Raw genomic sequence first — 18,184 nt, 5'->3', positions numbered from 1 at the left:
CTGCTTATAGGAATTTTGGTTCATTGTTCCTTCCACGAAAAACAACGGCCCAGGTAAATTGTTAATAATACATGACCATATCATTGTTGCAGGGGGGTGTTTGATAACTTTTACCACACAGGCCTCATTGTAACGTTCCATTGGTGTTCTCCTGACAAATCGACGGCTCTCTGTCACGGCTTCTAACCGGCACTCATCACTAAAGATGACCTGAAAAATAATGAAAATTTAAGTTTAATTCAAATATATAAGTTTATTTACTAAAATGATATGTTGAAAATTCAATTTAAATAAATACCTTTTTCCAATCATCTACCGAGTAATTTCGATGTAGCCTGGACCATTTTAATCGATCCGCTTTCATTCGTGGTGTCAATTTTGGTACTTTTACAGGGCGCCTGCATTTCAGATTTACTTCGTAAAGACGTCGCCTCAGTGTTGATACCGATATATTTATACCCTCTTCTTCCAATTTGATTTTTAATGTTTTTGCTGATGCACTACGGTTTTCTAAGGCACTTTGAACGATTTTTCGATCAGTCCTCGGTGTTGTTTTTCTAATCCTACAACAGTTCTTTCGCCGATTGCTGGTGGCGGGTGACTGATTTTTTATGGATTTTGATATTCTGTCCACTGTTTGACGAGAAACGTTTACTTTTTTTGAAATTTCTCTATTAGATAGTATTTCTAATTTTAGTAGCATTATAACACTAGACTTTTTTTCCTCAGAAATGTCTTTACTTTTTCCCATTTTGTCCTTTTCAAAAAAAACACTTGTGTTTACAAAAAAAAATTATACTTTATGAACTAAAATTAAAAATTAAGTTTTTTTCACAAGACACGATAATTATATAACCTCTCTGAACAAAACAACAACCAGAACTCAAGAAACTTCACTAATAAATGAGATAGGACTATTTTTCGAACATTCAACTATCTGTCTACCTGTGCTAATTAGGGACCTTTCTCAGAAAAAGGGTTTGAAATTTTGTAAAGGCTTAAATAATCCAGGTATATTTTACATATTATTGAAGGTAATATACATGATATTAGATGTCAATAGAAAACTTAAAGTATTTATGTAAAATAAATATAATAATCCAAAAGATTTCAGAGTATTCTAAAAAATAATGGGTGGCCCTAATTCATTGAGTAGATACTGTAGTACATTTTCTGGGCATTTAGAAAACATGCACAACTGAAATTTGACGATTTTTGATATATGACGTTCTTGAAAGGAGTGAATGATATGTCAGGGACTGGTTTCAAAATGGGCTGCAACAATAACAGCAATTAGAAGCAATATTGAATAATATCAACAAAAAACTCTCCGCTTTTTCAGACTCTTTAGGAGACACTTTTTCTGGCACCATAGCAGTCACTTTTTTGGAATTTAAACATATCCGCTATATGCAGATGACCGGTCTCTTAAAATTCTGCAATAAAAACATTAGTGAATATAAAAATTTCTTACCATCACACCGCTTCACCGCAGGGGTGGGCAGAGAGAATAGAAATGCCACACCGCTCTTGTCTTTATCCAGCCTTTGACAGGTCGTAAGCTGTGTGAATTCCCAGACCTATATCTTACATATTAATTATTCTTCTTATATCTTTATTCTTCTTCATCTTTGTTGAGATGTCAAAAATGTAAAAATAACTCCTAAGCGAAGAAACCCAGATTTGTGAAGTATTTGGACACACTCAAAATATTGGGCATTAGTGTTTACTTATATACTTATTGCATGAAAAACACACTTCGCTCACTCCTTTCAAGAACGTCATAAATAAAAAAACCTTGATTTTTCAGGAGAACGTTTTTCAAGTTTAAAAATATAATACAATTTATTAAAACTAAATATCAAGCCACTTATTGAACTTTTTACTGTGCAACAGATCTTTTTAGGTTAAACCTGAAGGTTTTTTCTCCATTTGAAAAATAACTACTTTTTTTTTTTTTTTAATTTAACAACCTTTTCTTCAAAATGCAAAAACAACACTTTCTGCCCTGTAGCGGGTAAATATTAAGTTAAAAATATGCTTCTTTTGCTGGGATATAGTACATTTTCTGGGCATTCCAAAAACATGCACAACTGAAAAATGACAATTTTTTATTTATGACGTTCTTGAAAGGAGTGAGCGACTTGTGGGGTCTAAACGGGAGCAAGGAGTTTCTCTACTGGACCTGGAAATCTTGCGGAAGCTTCCGGAATCGTCAGGGAAGCTTGGATACTGATGTTTTGGATTGTCTGCAGGCACTGTTGCTGAAGGAGTGCCTCGTGCTGCTGCACACGGACGGAGAGAGGTACATCCTGAGGCCGATACCGCAAACCACGCACCAGCCCCTCAGTCCGGTCATACAATGGTACGCTGCCACCTAACTTTCTTTTTTTTTATGAATTTTATTTAAACATTTTGCTTTTCATCACTTCATACATTGATGGATGCGTGCTTTCATTATGTTTGTGAATGTGCGTGCGTATGTGTGTGCGTGTAAAGAAATGTATTCATTTAATTTTTGTTTTCATTATTATTCTAAAACAGAGTGTGAGAATAAAAATTAAGAACGCAGATCGAGAACCTCCTCAGGTTTTAAAAAAATATCTCCGAAATTTTCGTCGTAAAATTCCTAATGAAAGTTTAGAATTTATGGCGATTATTAAAAGCATTTTTTTCAGACGTGTAAAACTGACCCATATTAGTAATTTTGATACATTGTTTTCGGGTGGTTTTGTCATCAACCCCGACCCTAGTTATTCTTAGTTTGCTGCCCGACTCTCAGTACACTAATCACAAGTAACCACACAGCCAATTCCTATCTTCTTCTTCTTATTGTTGACCTTGCGGCCTGTTTTTAAGAGGGGTTAGCCTCCTGCAATGTTGATTCCCAGCTATCGACCCATCTCTTTGGTGGTCTGCCCGGGAGCCCTCTACTATGGGGTACGCCGTACAGTGCGATGTGGGGGAGTCTGGATGGTTCCATTCTCCTCATGTCCGCATACCATTGTCTCCTTCGTTGCCTTCCCCACCTAACGACATCTTCCATCTCGCATATTTCCCTGATCCTGGCATTTCTTATTATATCTCGAAGACTCTTGCCTGATATGCTTCTTAGAGTCTTCATTTCTAGCACTGTAAGCGCCTTTTTTGTGGCAACGGTGTCTGCTCTACTTTGGATTCCATACGTCATGATGGGTCGGACACAAGTTTTGTAGATCTTGATTTTGCTGCCGATCTTCATCTCAGGGTTTTTCCATATTGCATTTTTCAGGCATCCTGAGATGGCTGCAGTTCACTATATAGAACGCTTATAAGCATCTCCCGCTCTCTACCATTGGTATGTAAAATACGCTTTGAGGCGTTTACCGCAAACAATGTGTTTAAACAATTTGTACCCGACGCGAATGTGTTATGTTAAAATTGATTTGTTTTTTTTTATTTGTTTCAAAAGGAGTGCAGTCTTCTTCCGGCCGAATGCTGCCGTTGAGAATGGGTTCTTCCTGGTGAACATCAACGGCTCCCAGATGTACGAGCTGTCTACGTCCTCGACCACGGAATACAACTTGTAAGTCATATCGCTCACTCCTTTCAAGAACGTCATAAATCAAAAATCGTAGTTTTTCAGTGGTGCATGTTTTCGGAATGCCCAGAAAATGTACTATATCCCAGCAAAAGAGGCATATTTTTAACTTTAGTTAGTTTAATAATAATAAAACCCTTATCCGCACCCCAATGGTGCATAGGGCACTGTGTCATATTAATGCAGTGTTATCTTAATCGTTTACACATGAAGGAAAGGTGATCAGCCCTCCGCTTCAGGTACCAGTCCATGGTAATATTGAATAAATATTACAGTGAAAAAATCACTTATATTTATTTTACTTATATTTATTTAGTTAGTTTAGTTAGTCATTTTTAACAAGTCAATACATATATTATACTTCCAAGTTTAAAATCCTTTGGAATTTTTTCAGGGCAATATTAAGCTAGTAAGATATCAAATAGTCGATAATCACTTTTTTGTAAAACAATGCACCTGGTCACTTTCTCCTGTATGACTACGATATACAAAGAGATAACTGAATTTTTTCATTATTTTATGTAATAATGTTAAAATTTGGCTTGATCCAGATGGACCAAGCACCTGTACGAAGCTGCCAGGGCTCTGGAACCAAAACCCGGAATAGCAGACTACGAGGGGACACAGCCCATTCCCCCTTCACCAACCCCTGCAGGTATGCATCAACTTTAACACTTTCAACCTTTTCCGGAAATATGGCCATACGTGGCCGTCTAAACAAAACCCTCCTCAAAGGAGTATGGGCATATGTGAACGCTGGCGTCCATACCTAAAGCCCTGAGACATTTATTTCTAAAATGGCACTTGTACTGCCATCTGTGGTTTGTATTCGGACACTATTTTTCTGTTTTACCCATGAATTGTTACTTTAAACAAAGTTTGTGTGACGTCGTCGTAATGACACTGTCAACAATAACCCATATGACCCATTTTTTTATTCCCATTTTACGCCCAACGCACAAGCCAATCCAAGCCAATCGTCGTTTTAAAACGCTTACTGACGCGCCGGACGGGAAATTCTGTGTAATTCTGTGTAGTGGACAAACGCCCTGACCCATCAGCCAATTTTTCGGTTCTAATACTCATTTAATGTTGATTTTTTTTGTTTTTCATAGCGGCCACTGCGGAGAGCGTTCCCAATGGAACTCCGATCCCGGAGCCGGCCAATGAGGAAGAGCCCGCCCCGCCCAAGCCGCCCGAGAATGAGGACGACGGTAACCAAGTCAAGTGAGTAACGCTCGTTCTTGTCCCGGAACTACTCATTTTGAATTGTGGACGGTGCAGTCTGAGGTGTGTGAATTCAGAATGTTTGCATCAATGCCGATCAAAGCGCGGGACTTGCCGTACCTACGGATGATCTGGAGAGATATCGAAGCTACTCACAACAGAAAAAATCTTTTGAAATTTTTTTTTTCATAGATTATTCTTTGTTTGATCATGTGGTATCAATCTATCTTCCAAAACACACACTTGACTTTATTGAACCCATCTATACGTAACATTTTGCATACATTTTAGAAACAATTTTTTTTTTATCTTTCTCTAACTGTTTTACATTTTAAGTTAATTTATGTTATTGTTCAATGTTCTTACATGGTACCGTAGAACGGGGCTACTTGAACTTTGATGTGTTACTTGAGCCCAGTACAAAAAAAAAATTTACATCTGTATTTGGTCTACAATAATGAACGCATCGACATGATTCATTGTTTCCCTGACAGGTGACACTTATTGTCACGATACGTTTATTATCAGAGACCAAATACAGATTTAAATCTCTTTTTTGTACTGGGCTCAAGTAACACATCAAAGTTCAAGTAATTCTACGGTACATTGTTTTCACTGATTCACACCGTGTTCACACTGTTTTTCACTGAATCACAATATGGTTACATCAATTTTTCTTTTTTCACACAGTAGTTACATTGTTTTTCATTGAATCACAATATGGTTACATCATTTTTTACTTTTTCATACCATGGTTACATCATTTTTCACATTTTGACACCATGGTTACACTGTTTTTTTCTGAATCACAATATGGGAACATCATTTTTCATTGTTTCATGCCGTGGTTACATTGTTTTTACTGATTCACAATATGTTAACATCATTTTCCACTATTTCACACAGTACTTACACTGTCATTCTCTTTTTTACACAGTACATATTTACAATGTTAATCTGTTTTTTTTACATAGTATTTACACTGTTATTCTCTTTTTTACACAGTATTTACACTGTTATTCACATATTTACACTGAATATGCATTTTATTAAAATTAAACACTTGAATATACATACCACTTTAATGAGTTTTATTTATATTTACGACTTGTTTCGAAAACGACAGATGTTTTCATCTTCTGGTACAAATTAGTTTTAATTTGTACCAGAAGATGAAAACATCTGTCATTTTCGAAACTAGTCGTAAATATAAATAAAACTCATTAATGTGGTATATTCAAGTGTTTAATTTTAATAAAATAATCATGTCATTCCACAAAGTTAATGCCGAATCAATAAATAATATACTGAATATGCATAATTTTTCATCATTCCGATTGCATTTGCTCACTTCCAGCGGAGCTCTGGCCAGCGTGGTGAGCGAAGAAGAGGCCGGCATATCCTCCGCATCGTCCCAGGACCCGGCCAGCTGCCTCCTGGAGCCAGCCATCCTGACCATCACGCAGCCGCCCCTCACGCTGGTGGCCACCCTGACCGTCACTCCGCAAGGTAACAACACCCCGTTCCAAACCTACCTCTTCAATTCAATTCAATTTATTCAATAATTAATACATGACAAACTAACATTTAAGGCGTATATATAATATTATTAATATAAATTACGCTCGGTGATCTATATGGTGATACTCGGAAGCCACGGTGATTTATATGATCTGTATGGTGATACTCAGAAACAAATAAACAAGGCTGCAATTATATCAAGATTCCTCAGAAATTCGGTGTGGAGGAACAAACAGATGAGAATAGAAAGTAAAATGAAAATATACAAAACATGTGTTCGACCAATAGCCACTTATGGGATTGAGGCAAGAGCAGATACTTCCAGAGCAAAATCTCGACTTCGATCCTCCGAGATGAAGACTCTCCGATCCGTAACCGGAAACACATTGCGAGACCGAGTAAGAAATACCGACATCCGGAGCATGTGTAAGGCGGAGGATATCGTGAGGTGGGGACGACAACGAAGGCGATACTGGAAGGAACATATAAACAGAATGTCAGAAGACAGACTTCCACGTATCGCCCTCCAAGGCAACCCTGAAGGACGCAGACCCCCAGCCAGACCTCCGAAAAGATGGAAAGACAGCTGGGAGTTGACATCCCAAGAGCGACATGCGGAGGCACAAACAGATCCCTAGGATCTACAAAAACAAGAAGAAGAAGAATATAAATTACGAGTGTGAAGAAGTCATAGTGGTTGTCACAACTTATAGCTATTGGTTTCGGGATCAGCTATTTTTATGGCGGCGTGTAGCAGTGTTTTTGTTAATGTAAGGGCACTTCCTCTCATTGATGAGATGTCAAAAAAAAAACAAAAAAAAATTAAATAAAAATAGAATGGTGAATGTTACACATGTATATAATGATGAGTCAAACCAGACTATGACAGGTCGTAAGTCCTGTTATTAAACCCAGGCTTTCATATTCTTCTTTATCTATGTTGAGATGTCGAAATGTAATAATGGACTTATTTGAAATCTTCAATCTTGTCTTGTGATTTTGTCAATGTCTGCCAAATTCATACATTATATCCGGTATCTGTCAAAATCCCTATCCGTCCCGACATAGTCCATTTCTCTTATCGGTTCATTTTCCTCCGCAGAACGTCTGAGGAGGGCTGAGGAGAAGGTGGCCCTCGCCATGATGGAAGCCGTAGAAGCAGCCAAGGAAGTCTCTGGGAGCAGCGCCCTCGTGAGGAACGCCACCGACATCCTCGTGGAAGCCAAGCCGACTTCCGACAACGTCGAACAACTGCTACTATCCGCCCATGATCACGGTAAACCATTTTGCTTTCACAAAGTGCTTTCTTTTTCATTTTAGGTGTCTCAACTGGAGATGAAGCGTCTATCATTTTTATACGAGAGGAAACGTAGCATCCTGGGGCTTATGACCTGGCATTGGGCTGGCTTAATTGATCAGCCTTGTCCGTCGACTATGTCCGCCTCTGTAGTGTAATGGTCGGCACGCTCGGCTACCGTACTGGAGGTCCCGGGTTCGATTCCCAGGGGGGGTCAAATAAATACAAGTGATTTTTTCACTCTTAAATTTATTCAATATTACCTTGGACTGGTACCAGAAGCGGAGGGCTGATCACCTTTCCTTCATGTGTCAACGATAGATAACACTGCGTTTATATGATGCAGTGCCCTATGCACCATCGGGGTGCGGATAAGGGTTCGAATGAAATGAATGAAAATATTGCAGTGAACAAGCTGACGGAGGTGCTAATGCGCGCGCTGCGCGTGTCCCCCGCGTGCCCCGCGGGCCTGTGCGATGCGTGCGCCAGTCTCGGCGGCGGCGAGAAGGAGAGACAGATGGACAGCATCGTGCTGCTGGAGGAGGTCGGGGAGAGCAGCACGGATCCCTGGAACAACGGTATGGAAGATATCCCGGAAGATCTATCATAATTACTTTTTTCATTAAATGATTCGGCACTCACTTTGTGGTAAAATCCATCCATTTTTAATTTAAGTTTTACTTGGTGAATACCATTATTTCTTAATATCTATTGTGACACGTGTTTCTATGGATTCCGCATCATTTTCATTCATGCGGTGTTTGAATGAAATTTCACTTTTCATTCATTTTGCACAAAATTTGAGTTTGTAAATGTAAACAGACTAGTTTTGTAACAGTGTAAATGTTAATATGACTGCTTTTGAGAACTTGTTTTAACGTAAACATGACTAGTTTTGAAAACTACTGTGTTAATGTAAACATGACTAGTTTTGATAACTATAGTGTTAATGTTAACACAGTTTGTTTTGAGAACTACGGATGGTCTTGTCAGCAAGTGAAAATACAAACTTTATTTTCACCTACTGATGAGATCATTGTAGTTCTCAAAACTAGATGTTTTTACATTAACCACTTAATGCTTGAGTTTTTTTCACAAAAATGGAACTTCAAATATTTTTTAAAAACTCCTAAATGGAGAAAACTCAGATTTGTGAACAAGTATTTGGACACACTCAAAACATATCAGGTTATTTTACTACACTCATACATGTATGTATACAAATATTCATATGAATATTATACATATCGCTCATTCCTTTCAACAACATCATACATCAAAAATTGACAATTTTCAGTTGTTCATGTTTTCAGATTGCCCAGAAAATGTACTATAACCCAGCAAAAGAGGCATATTTTAATTTAATATTTACCCACTATAGGGCAAAAAGTGTTGTTTTTGCATTTCGAAGAAAACTTATTGTTTAATTATTTTTTTAAATATACCAAATATTTTTCAAATGGAGAAAAAACATTTAGTATTACCTTAAAAGATCTGTTGCACAGTAAAAAGTTCAATAAGTGGCTTGATATTTATTTATAATACATTCTATTATATTTTTAAACTTTAAAAACGTTCTCCTGAAAAATCAAGTTTTTTTTTATTTATGACGTACCTGAAAGCAGTGAGCGATATGTGTTCAATTCAAAATTCAACCTTTCTTTTTAACAGACCTTTTACATACAATGCAGGGAAATATAGTTTAATGATCTTGAGAAGACAATATGCTCACCATTCGACTTATCAACATAAACTTGCCACAGTTGAAAATGTCAACTTGGCTGAAATATGTAAAAATGTATACAAAAAGATGAGAGAAAAGCGTCAAGTTGATCTTGTCACTGTGCAGAAGCCGACGCAGGGCTGGTGAAGGGTTCCGGGGCTGGTCTCCGGAACATCCTGACGGAGCTCCTCAACCGGCTTCCAGACCTCGAGAAGGAGAGGGAAATGCTGCGCGGGAAGCTGCAGCAGGCTGACAACAGGATACATCTTCTGCATCAGCTGCACAAAGGTACCTAATGAAAACAGTCGTCTCTCCATGTTCTCTCCCTAGGTGGACGTATGGTCGCACCAACTATCAAATGAAGGCGTATGGGGTTTGAACCAGGTCAGGTTAAAAATACCATAGACATACCTGCATTGAATGAGTACTTACCCATCCTCACCATACTTGTCCCATAATCTTTTTACCACTCAGAAAAACAACGGATTTATAAAATTGAATTTCCCATGTCAGCGATCCTTAACCCTGGCTCGCGAACCGCATGCGGTTCTCTTTGATTATACCCCATTGACTTACTGTCTTTTACTGTTTCTATTTATGAATATATATATATATATATATATATATATATATATATATATATATATATATATATATATATGTATATATATATATATATATATATATATATATATATATATATATATATATATATATATATATATATATATATATATATATATATATATATATATATATATATATATATATATTTATATATATATATATATATATATATATATATATATATATATATATATATATAAATATATATATATGTGTATAGGTGTCTCCTTTGGAATTAAGTGTATAATTTTTATACCAAGGAATATGGAAGTCTCGGCATTCATGAGCCTACAACCCGGCACTGGCTGGCTTAAATGATCACCTTGTACTCTGTGCATCATTCGCATCATACCCATCATTGAACATTTGAACAGGAGAGTGAAGTTGTAAAAAGTGTTGAAAGTTTTTAAAACGTTTTTCTCATAATTAGTGATTGATTTTTTTCCTTTTGATTTTAGATTGCAACCATTCCGAAGCTAATGTGGAACAAGCAGCCGGTGACAATGCAGTAGTCCCTAACACTGCCGTGAGTATCTATTCATATTCTGTAATTCATACTTTACATTACCGTTTATTAAAAATTCAAGGTACCTTATTTTGTAAAATAATTTAAATTAAAAATTACCCAATTTAGCTAAATAATCTGTAACAAGAATTCAAGGTGCTTAATTTTGCTAAAAATTTTAATCTAAAATTCAAAGTACCCACTTCTACTACCATCACGCCGTTTCATTTCTGACACTCTCAAGAATTTAAGGTACCCAATTTTCAAATCATTATATAAACTGCCAATAACTGGTTTCTCACATTTTCTTCTTCTTTTCAGGAGAAAGACAGCGGCAACGGATGAAATCGTCACCCCGAACATTTTGGAAACTAAATATTGTGAAAAGAAAGGAAATGATTTTCACATCGGCTACTAACACTTCTTCTGATGTCTTCTTCTTCTTCTTCTTCTCCTGCGCTTTGAGACACACTCTTCTGACATCTCGGCTCGGCAAAAATCGTTGCGGCAGACGAAAATCGGCAATTAAATCATTGTCTGATGCTACCAATGTCTTTTTTGTGCGGCATCGCCTTGACTTGTATTGGAAAATGTTTTTTTAGGATGTCATTTCAGTACAAAATGGGTTTTTGCGTATTTTTTATACGCAAAAGTGACATCTCTGAACAATTTGGCGTAGCAAAAAATCAATTATTATACGCTGACAAAAAATAGAGTCATATTTCTTTCTGATATTTTTTTCATACCAAATTAATATCGTGAGTATACTGGCAATAAACGTTAACTGTAAAATCCCTGTTTGAATAATCGCTGTTATTTAAATGCTTTTAGCTTGAATAAAATACCCGCTATTAAAAAGTTTAATTTACTTTTAAAACCACATAAATATGACATTTTAAACTACTTAGTGTATTCGGCCAGTTTCTAGAACGTTGAAAACTTTATAATATGCATCATTAAGTCAAAATTGCATATTTTTGAGTTAAAGTTTTTTGCCAGTACACCCACGATATAATATATGAAAATCTATCTTTTTAGGTTCTATCCATGTTTCTATCACTGATTTCCTCCATCATTTAAAAAAAACGGCATTTTAGCATGTTGGCGACGTATTGTATTCGTTTCGGAAAGCTGACAACTACCGATTGACACTTATTTTCTACTCACTGTACTTTTTATTCAGTGGTGTGCGTTCCATATGGATACATTATCAGCGCCTACCCCGATATTTTTCATCTATCATTAGCATCATCATCCTAATCTTATCCAAGTCTTTATAAGCGCCCTTGAGGTAATATCTTACGAAAATGGCGCCATGTAAATTATCAAAATTATTATTATTAGTACCCTGATAAATAGAAAAATGTGATTTGAAATTTGTGTTATTAAAAAATAAAATTAACTATGCATTTTCTCGATTATCTCTTACTGATAAAATGCACATTATATTTTCTTTCAGAATAGTATCTGTCAATCAATACATAGTTTTTATTTTCGCTTGCCATGAGAAATGTGCGTACTTACAAACCAAGCAGTGAACATGAAACGCTCGCACGCGTTTCGCAAGCCTGACGTGTGTGCGAGACTTGCGACGATATCACGCATGGCTTCATCGCGGCACACATGTTCTTTCTTCTTCTTTACGTGAGAAAGTGTCTTGTGATAGCCATTTCGACCTACGAGGCACTGTCAATGTTGGTGTTGCCAGTAAAATAAATAAATCAAAGCTTTTATCCACAATATGGCAACAAAACCATGTAGTAGATTCAGAATAAATACTTTGTATTTTGGACATTGTATTTGGAATGACTATTGCATCAAAACTAGACTTATAAAAAGAACCAAAAAAAGAAGTACATACATATTTGCATCAGTGAATTTTGTCAATATTTTTTAAATTTTATATGTATATATATATATATATATATATATATATATATATATATATATATATATATATATATATATATATATATATATATATATATATAAATATATTTATATCTTTGTAAATAGGTAATAGTTCTAAGTTTTGCATTTATTTTAATGCATTATATAATTTCTCTTTCATTAATATTTAGTTTCCAAAATATTTGTTAAAAAAATATATACATATATTGTAAATCAAACATTCGTAAATTATGTTATTCTTTTTTAAAGAAGAAAATTGTAAGTATTAAAAAAATATATGTTAAATTTAAAAGAGCTGGTACTCTTGTATGTTAAAATAAAATATATATTGTAGATAGTTAAATAATTAAAAAATATATATGAAAATAATTATTTAAAAAAATAAAACTCTTCAGATTTTTTTTCTTTTTAAAAATATTTTTTAGAGACAATATTGCATTTTTTTTATTTATTGCCTTTTTTTTAAAAATTGCATTCATGTATTTTTATCCAATAAACGGTGTAACAAAAAATATGGTACTTGAGAAAATGGCACTAATGGGTGTCCCATAATTCATAAGCAAAGCAATGATACTAAAATCGGAAATAGTTCAATTATTTCTTTAATACACATTTATAATTTAAATTTTACTTGGTAAATACGAATATTTCTTAAATTTCTCAAAATCTATTGTGACACATGTTCCGATGTATTTGACAGTTTGATAGTTACAATAGAATAAAGCAAATAGTTACATTTACCTAGTAAAATTTAAATTTAAAATTAACTCAATTAAAATCTATCAGCAAAGCTAAACGTGAAAGTAAAAATGATTCAAGGAGTTGGCAAAAGAAGGATGAAAGTAGACTGAAATGCGTTTGAAGTGCGATCTCTCAATGCGGCGAAACCATGTATGATAGACGTTCCAATGGTGATATAAGGAAACAATGCAAGGCTGAGATAAGCATTTTCCATCAAATTAAAAAAAGATGTATTCAGATGGTATGGACATGTGAATCGAATGAATGAAGAAAGAACGGTAAAACAAATTTATTAGACAAACGTAATTGAAAATAGCAACAAAGAAACGCCGAGAAAAACTTGGTATGACCAAGTGTTTCTAATACTTGAAAATTGTCAGATCTGGAGTTAGAATGATCGTTGGGTATGTATGAGGAGGTGCGTAAATGTGGAAGAGATGAAGATTTTCTGAGATGAAGATAGACTGGTGTGGTGTGCTATTCTCTCTGTCTACCCCTGTGGAAGGTGTGTGATAGTTTTTTTTAAAAACAATTAAATAAATAAAAATTGTGGCAATTTGTCCACTTTAAAAAATAAAGCACCCTTTTTTCAAATGAATACATAATTTTTGTAACACCAAGAACGTGGATAAACATTTTTTTGTTTAATTCTTCCTAATTATGGTGATATGTATAATTACTTTGGCATTTTCTATGTAAATAATTATACATCATTGCTAGGCGCTCTCTGCCCCAACATCGAAACACTTTTTTGGTAGAAATCAAAGTATAATACAAAGCCAAAAAATTACTTTCGAAATGGCAAATGTAGAAAGCGGAATGGCGAATATCTTTTATTTAAAAAAAATGCCTCCCATAAAATGATTTTTAAGGAAAATCCGTAATTTTAACGCCATGTTTAATGGCAAATATCTTTATAAAATATAAAAAATGCCTTCCATAAATCATGTTTAAGTCAAATTTGCAATTTGAGCGCCACGTGACAATGTATTGAATTATATTGGGCATTTGTATTTTGACCGTTTTGTAAATTACACCCTATTTTGAATGTCGCCGAAATTCAACTGGTTTTTTAATTATTTAAAGATAGTCGTTGGCTTGGTGACCAGTGGGACCATTACCTAGAGATCAGTCAGGATAGAAATGGAGAAAAATTTCTTGTTTGAAATGCGTGACCTTCTTAATAATAGGAAATTCAACCTCAATCTGTGAGAATTGTAAGATGCTACAGTGATTCTCTATGGGGTACAAAGTCGACTATAGACCTCACCCAAGCTACCATAAAGAAAATTGAATCATTTGAAATGTATTGCCAAAGAAAAATGCTTAAAATATCAAGTGTCGAGTGAAAAAAATGGAATTTAAATATATATATATATATATATATATATATATATATATATATATATATATATATATATATATATATATATGTATATATATATATATTTAATTTATATAAAAGCTTTTCATAGATGGATAATGGAGGTGGGTAGATCTGAAACAGATCACATCATTCGGCCATGTCGTATTTGATTGCGTCTCATATACAATTTACTTTTCATATAATTTTATAGTAAAGTTTTGTAAAATGTGCCCTCTACACGGGAAATCCTAGTGAGGATACGTTATTATAAATTGTAATTCGTAAATAAGTCTATGATGAAAAATAAATACGCATTTACACTCTAAAAAAAAAATTAAGTTGGAGTTGTTTGTTAATTTCATAAGGAATAGGGAAATGGATAGTAATATATATTTATCGTATATACTACAAGGTGGCGTGGAAGGTAAACGCAGCATAGGAAGAAAGCGTATATCCTGACTTCATTTCTTGAGAGGGTGGTTCCACTGTAGCACTGAGGCTCTGCTTACAGCGGCTTCAAACAAAATTAAAATTAAACAATGGGACTTTATATTTTGTGTTTTAAAATCATTATCAACTTTGTAGTATAACACTTTGAGTGGTATTTTGTAATATCATCACTAGAATTTATAAAAAAAAGCTTTTGTGCAATATATTGCTCAATCCTTTCAAGAACGTCATAATCAAAAAACTTGATTTTTCTGGAGAATGTTTTTAATGTTTAAAAATATAACACAATGTATTAAAAATAAATATCAAGACACTTATTGAACTTTTTACTGTGCAACAGATCTTTTTAGGTAAAACCTGAAGGTTTTTTTCTCCATTAGAAAATTATTTAGTTTATAAAAAAAAATAGTTAAACAATACCTTTTCTTCAAAATGCAAAAACAACATTTTCTGCCCTGCGGGTAAATATTAAGTTTAAAATATGCCTCTTTTGCTGGGATATAGTACATTTTCTGGGCATTCCGAAAACATGCACAACTGAAAATTGACGATTTTTTATTTTTTACGTTCTTGAAAGGAGTGAGCGATATTTGAAATTTGCACAAAGTAATCGATGAATGATAAGAAAACTTAGCTTCCAATGCCCTCAGTTATGTTTTAGAAAATGTAAAATTGTATATTTGATACTAATTGTATACTTTTGTACATAGTTAGTTGAGAGTTTTGTGTAATAGTTCCCGTATCAGACAGGGAAGATATAATTTTGTAATTGAATAACCCCGGATTTGGGAAACTTTGAGGAATTGTCAACAGTGTCTTGTAATTGTAAAATATAGCTCGTAAGATATTGTAAAAAGGATAAACATATTTTGTGAAGTATTTTGTAATCTCTCTCTAGTTTGTGCAACATATTTTCTTTTTATGTAGAAAAATTATGAAATGTTTAAAAATAAAATGTTTTATTGTTTCCGCTCTTTTCCGACGATTTGAAAATATGTACAATAATTTTCACTACCATCAAGTTTAAATATTATTTCTAGGGCAAATCGTAAAAGCCATTCTGATTGTGATTTTCATTTAGGTTAAAATCTGTTTTTTAATTAATCAATTTGGCAGTCACTTTGTGGTAATATCTACCCATTAAAAAAAACTTTGTGTGTATATTGTGCAATTGTCACAACAAAAAAATCTATTATTTATTCATTAGGTTATTTTAAATTAATTTGATATCTCATTACTTTTTTGTCGCGCAAATTATACAGAAAAAATTATACATTTTTTTTTTTTAAATCATTTTTTTTCTACATTGCCTTCACTTTGAATGTTCTTAAAACTAGGTTCTAAAACTATCACAATAGATTGGTTTTTTTCACTCTTAGGGTAAGCAGTAATCTTATTGACCGCTCTTAGTGATTGGCCACTTTTTTTTCACTACAATTTTAATGTTTTTTTTTTTTTGCAAAACTGTCTTTGTGGAACTGCATTTTTTGTAAAAACAAAGTGCATAGGGCACTGCGTCATATAAACGCAGTGTTATCTTGATCGTTTACACGTGAAGGAAAGGTGATCAGCCCTCCGCTTCAGGTACCAGTCCATGGTAATATTGAATAAATATTACAGTGAAAAAATCACTTATATTTATTTTACCCCCCTTGGGAATCGAACCCGGGACCTCCAGAACGGTAGCCTAGCGTGCTGACCATTACACTACGGAGGCGGACATAATGCCCTAAAATTACAAACAATAATGCCCTAAATTATAAAATAAACAATTATTCAAACAATTTTGGCCACTTTAATGACATAAACGAAGCATTTTAGGGCACTCTTATGGAATAAAGAACTATTTGAGGAATTTTAGCTACTCTTATGGCATGAAAAATTATTTAAACAATTTTGGCCACTTTTACGGAATAAAGAACTACATATTTGAACGATTTTCTCTGTCATAAAAATATATGAATCTGCCCTAAACAGTTAATCACCATATTATTTTTGATATCTCATCAAAGATGAAGAAGAATATGGAAGTCTGGGCATTTACGGGGCTGACGACCGTCATAGGCTGGTTGAAGTGATCACTTTACACACGTGTAACATTCACCAATTCTACCCATTATTGACAACCACACTACTCAAATTCTTGGAAGTTCTGTATATATGAACCAATTTAGAAACCTTGTTCTTGAATCACTAGAACTTCACTAGAGACATCTATTGGTGAGATGTAAAGAAGCTTTTTATTAAGCAGAAACTCTTATATTAGTATGTGAAATCCGAATCCTGGATTATAATCACACACATGAGAAACGCCAGAAAACACTATTTTCATTTTTATTATTTAAGCTTATAATTTGGTCGTCAGCCCCGTAAATGCCCAGACTTCCATATTCTTCTTCATCTTTGATGAGATGTCAAAAATAATATGAAAATAGCTCCTGTAAATGGAGATAATCCAGATTTTGTGAACAAGTATTTGGACACACTTAAAATGTTGTAGTTAATCACCATACGGTGCACCTTTTTTTAAATATTCATATTTGATTAATGAATTCTTTTTGTTTTCATCCCTTCGTTCATCTGCCAGTTCAAACATTTAAATAATAATAATAATTAAGTTTTTATTTTTTTATGTATTTTTTATTTATAATTCTTCTCTAAGGGTACGTACCTATATCTCACTGCATTAATTTTAAATATTTATTCCATAATAATTGTAGATAAACGATTAACGTTTTTTGTTTAAGGCTATCGATATTTGAGCGCTTATTAATGAAAAAAACTATTATGTTTATCGCACAGCAAGATTTTGAATGCAAAATTACTTATCACACTTTTTAGATAAAATATTAACAAATTATTATATTGTATTGTACCTTTGTGTATATTATAAATGTGAATTGTCGTTGTGAAAGTATTTTGAGAAATTATACACTTTGTCTTTCTTCTATTGTGTCATGTCAAGTCCCCCTGACGTTGACCATGACTTGAGAGTAATTGTCCTTATCTCGGACAGCTTAAAACATGAAATCATTAAATCGCACCAAAACGTATGGAATCGAAAATAGAGCAGACACCGCTGCCACAAAAAACGCGCTTAGAGTGTCAGAAATGAAGACTCTGAGAAGCATAACGGGCAAGAGTCTTCGAGATAGATTGAGAAATGCCAAGATCAGGGAAATATGCGAGATGGAAGATGTCGTTAGGTGGGGAAGGCAACGAAGAAGACAATGGTA

The 18,184-nt window shown here is 34.1% G+C and overlaps 1 protein-coding gene across 1 annotated transcript in view; it reads left to right on the top strand.

Annotated features, from left to right (window-relative positions):
* Nucleotides 1-11,566, top strand: part of LOC148310932 (uncharacterized) — a 144,589-nt gene extending 133,023 nt beyond the window's left edge. The window contains exons 30-39 of the mRNA XM_088257563.1: nucleotides 2,256-2,365; nucleotides 3,452-3,565; nucleotides 4,132-4,235; nucleotides 4,696-4,807; nucleotides 6,165-6,316; nucleotides 7,431-7,604; nucleotides 8,033-8,203; nucleotides 9,475-9,636; nucleotides 10,434-10,501; nucleotides 10,802-11,566. Of these exons, the coding sequence (XP_088113689.1) occupies nucleotides 2,256-2,365; nucleotides 3,452-3,565; nucleotides 4,132-4,235; nucleotides 4,696-4,807; nucleotides 6,165-6,316; nucleotides 7,431-7,604; nucleotides 8,033-8,203; nucleotides 9,475-9,636; nucleotides 10,434-10,501; nucleotides 10,802-10,825 (1,191 nt within the window). The 3' untranslated portion in view covers nucleotides 10,826-11,566. The remainder of the gene's footprint in view (nucleotides 1-2,255; nucleotides 2,366-3,451; nucleotides 3,566-4,131; nucleotides 4,236-4,695; nucleotides 4,808-6,164; nucleotides 6,317-7,430; nucleotides 7,605-8,032; nucleotides 8,204-9,474; nucleotides 9,637-10,433; nucleotides 10,502-10,801) is intronic.
* Nucleotides 11,567-18,184: the final 6,618 nt, after the last annotated feature.

The sequence above is a fragment of the Brachycentrus maculatus genome, unplaced genomic scaffold, assembly GCF_059751285.1.
Source record: "Brachycentrus maculatus isolate JH-2025_06_01 unplaced genomic scaffold, ASM5975128v1 h1tg000084l, whole genome shotgun sequence".
Classification (NCBI taxonomy): Eukaryota; Metazoa; Arthropoda; class Insecta; order Trichoptera; family Brachycentridae; genus Brachycentrus; species Brachycentrus maculatus.
The sequence above is the reverse complement of the archived record's forward strand: the minus strand, read 5'-3'. Positions and strand labels throughout refer to the sequence as shown.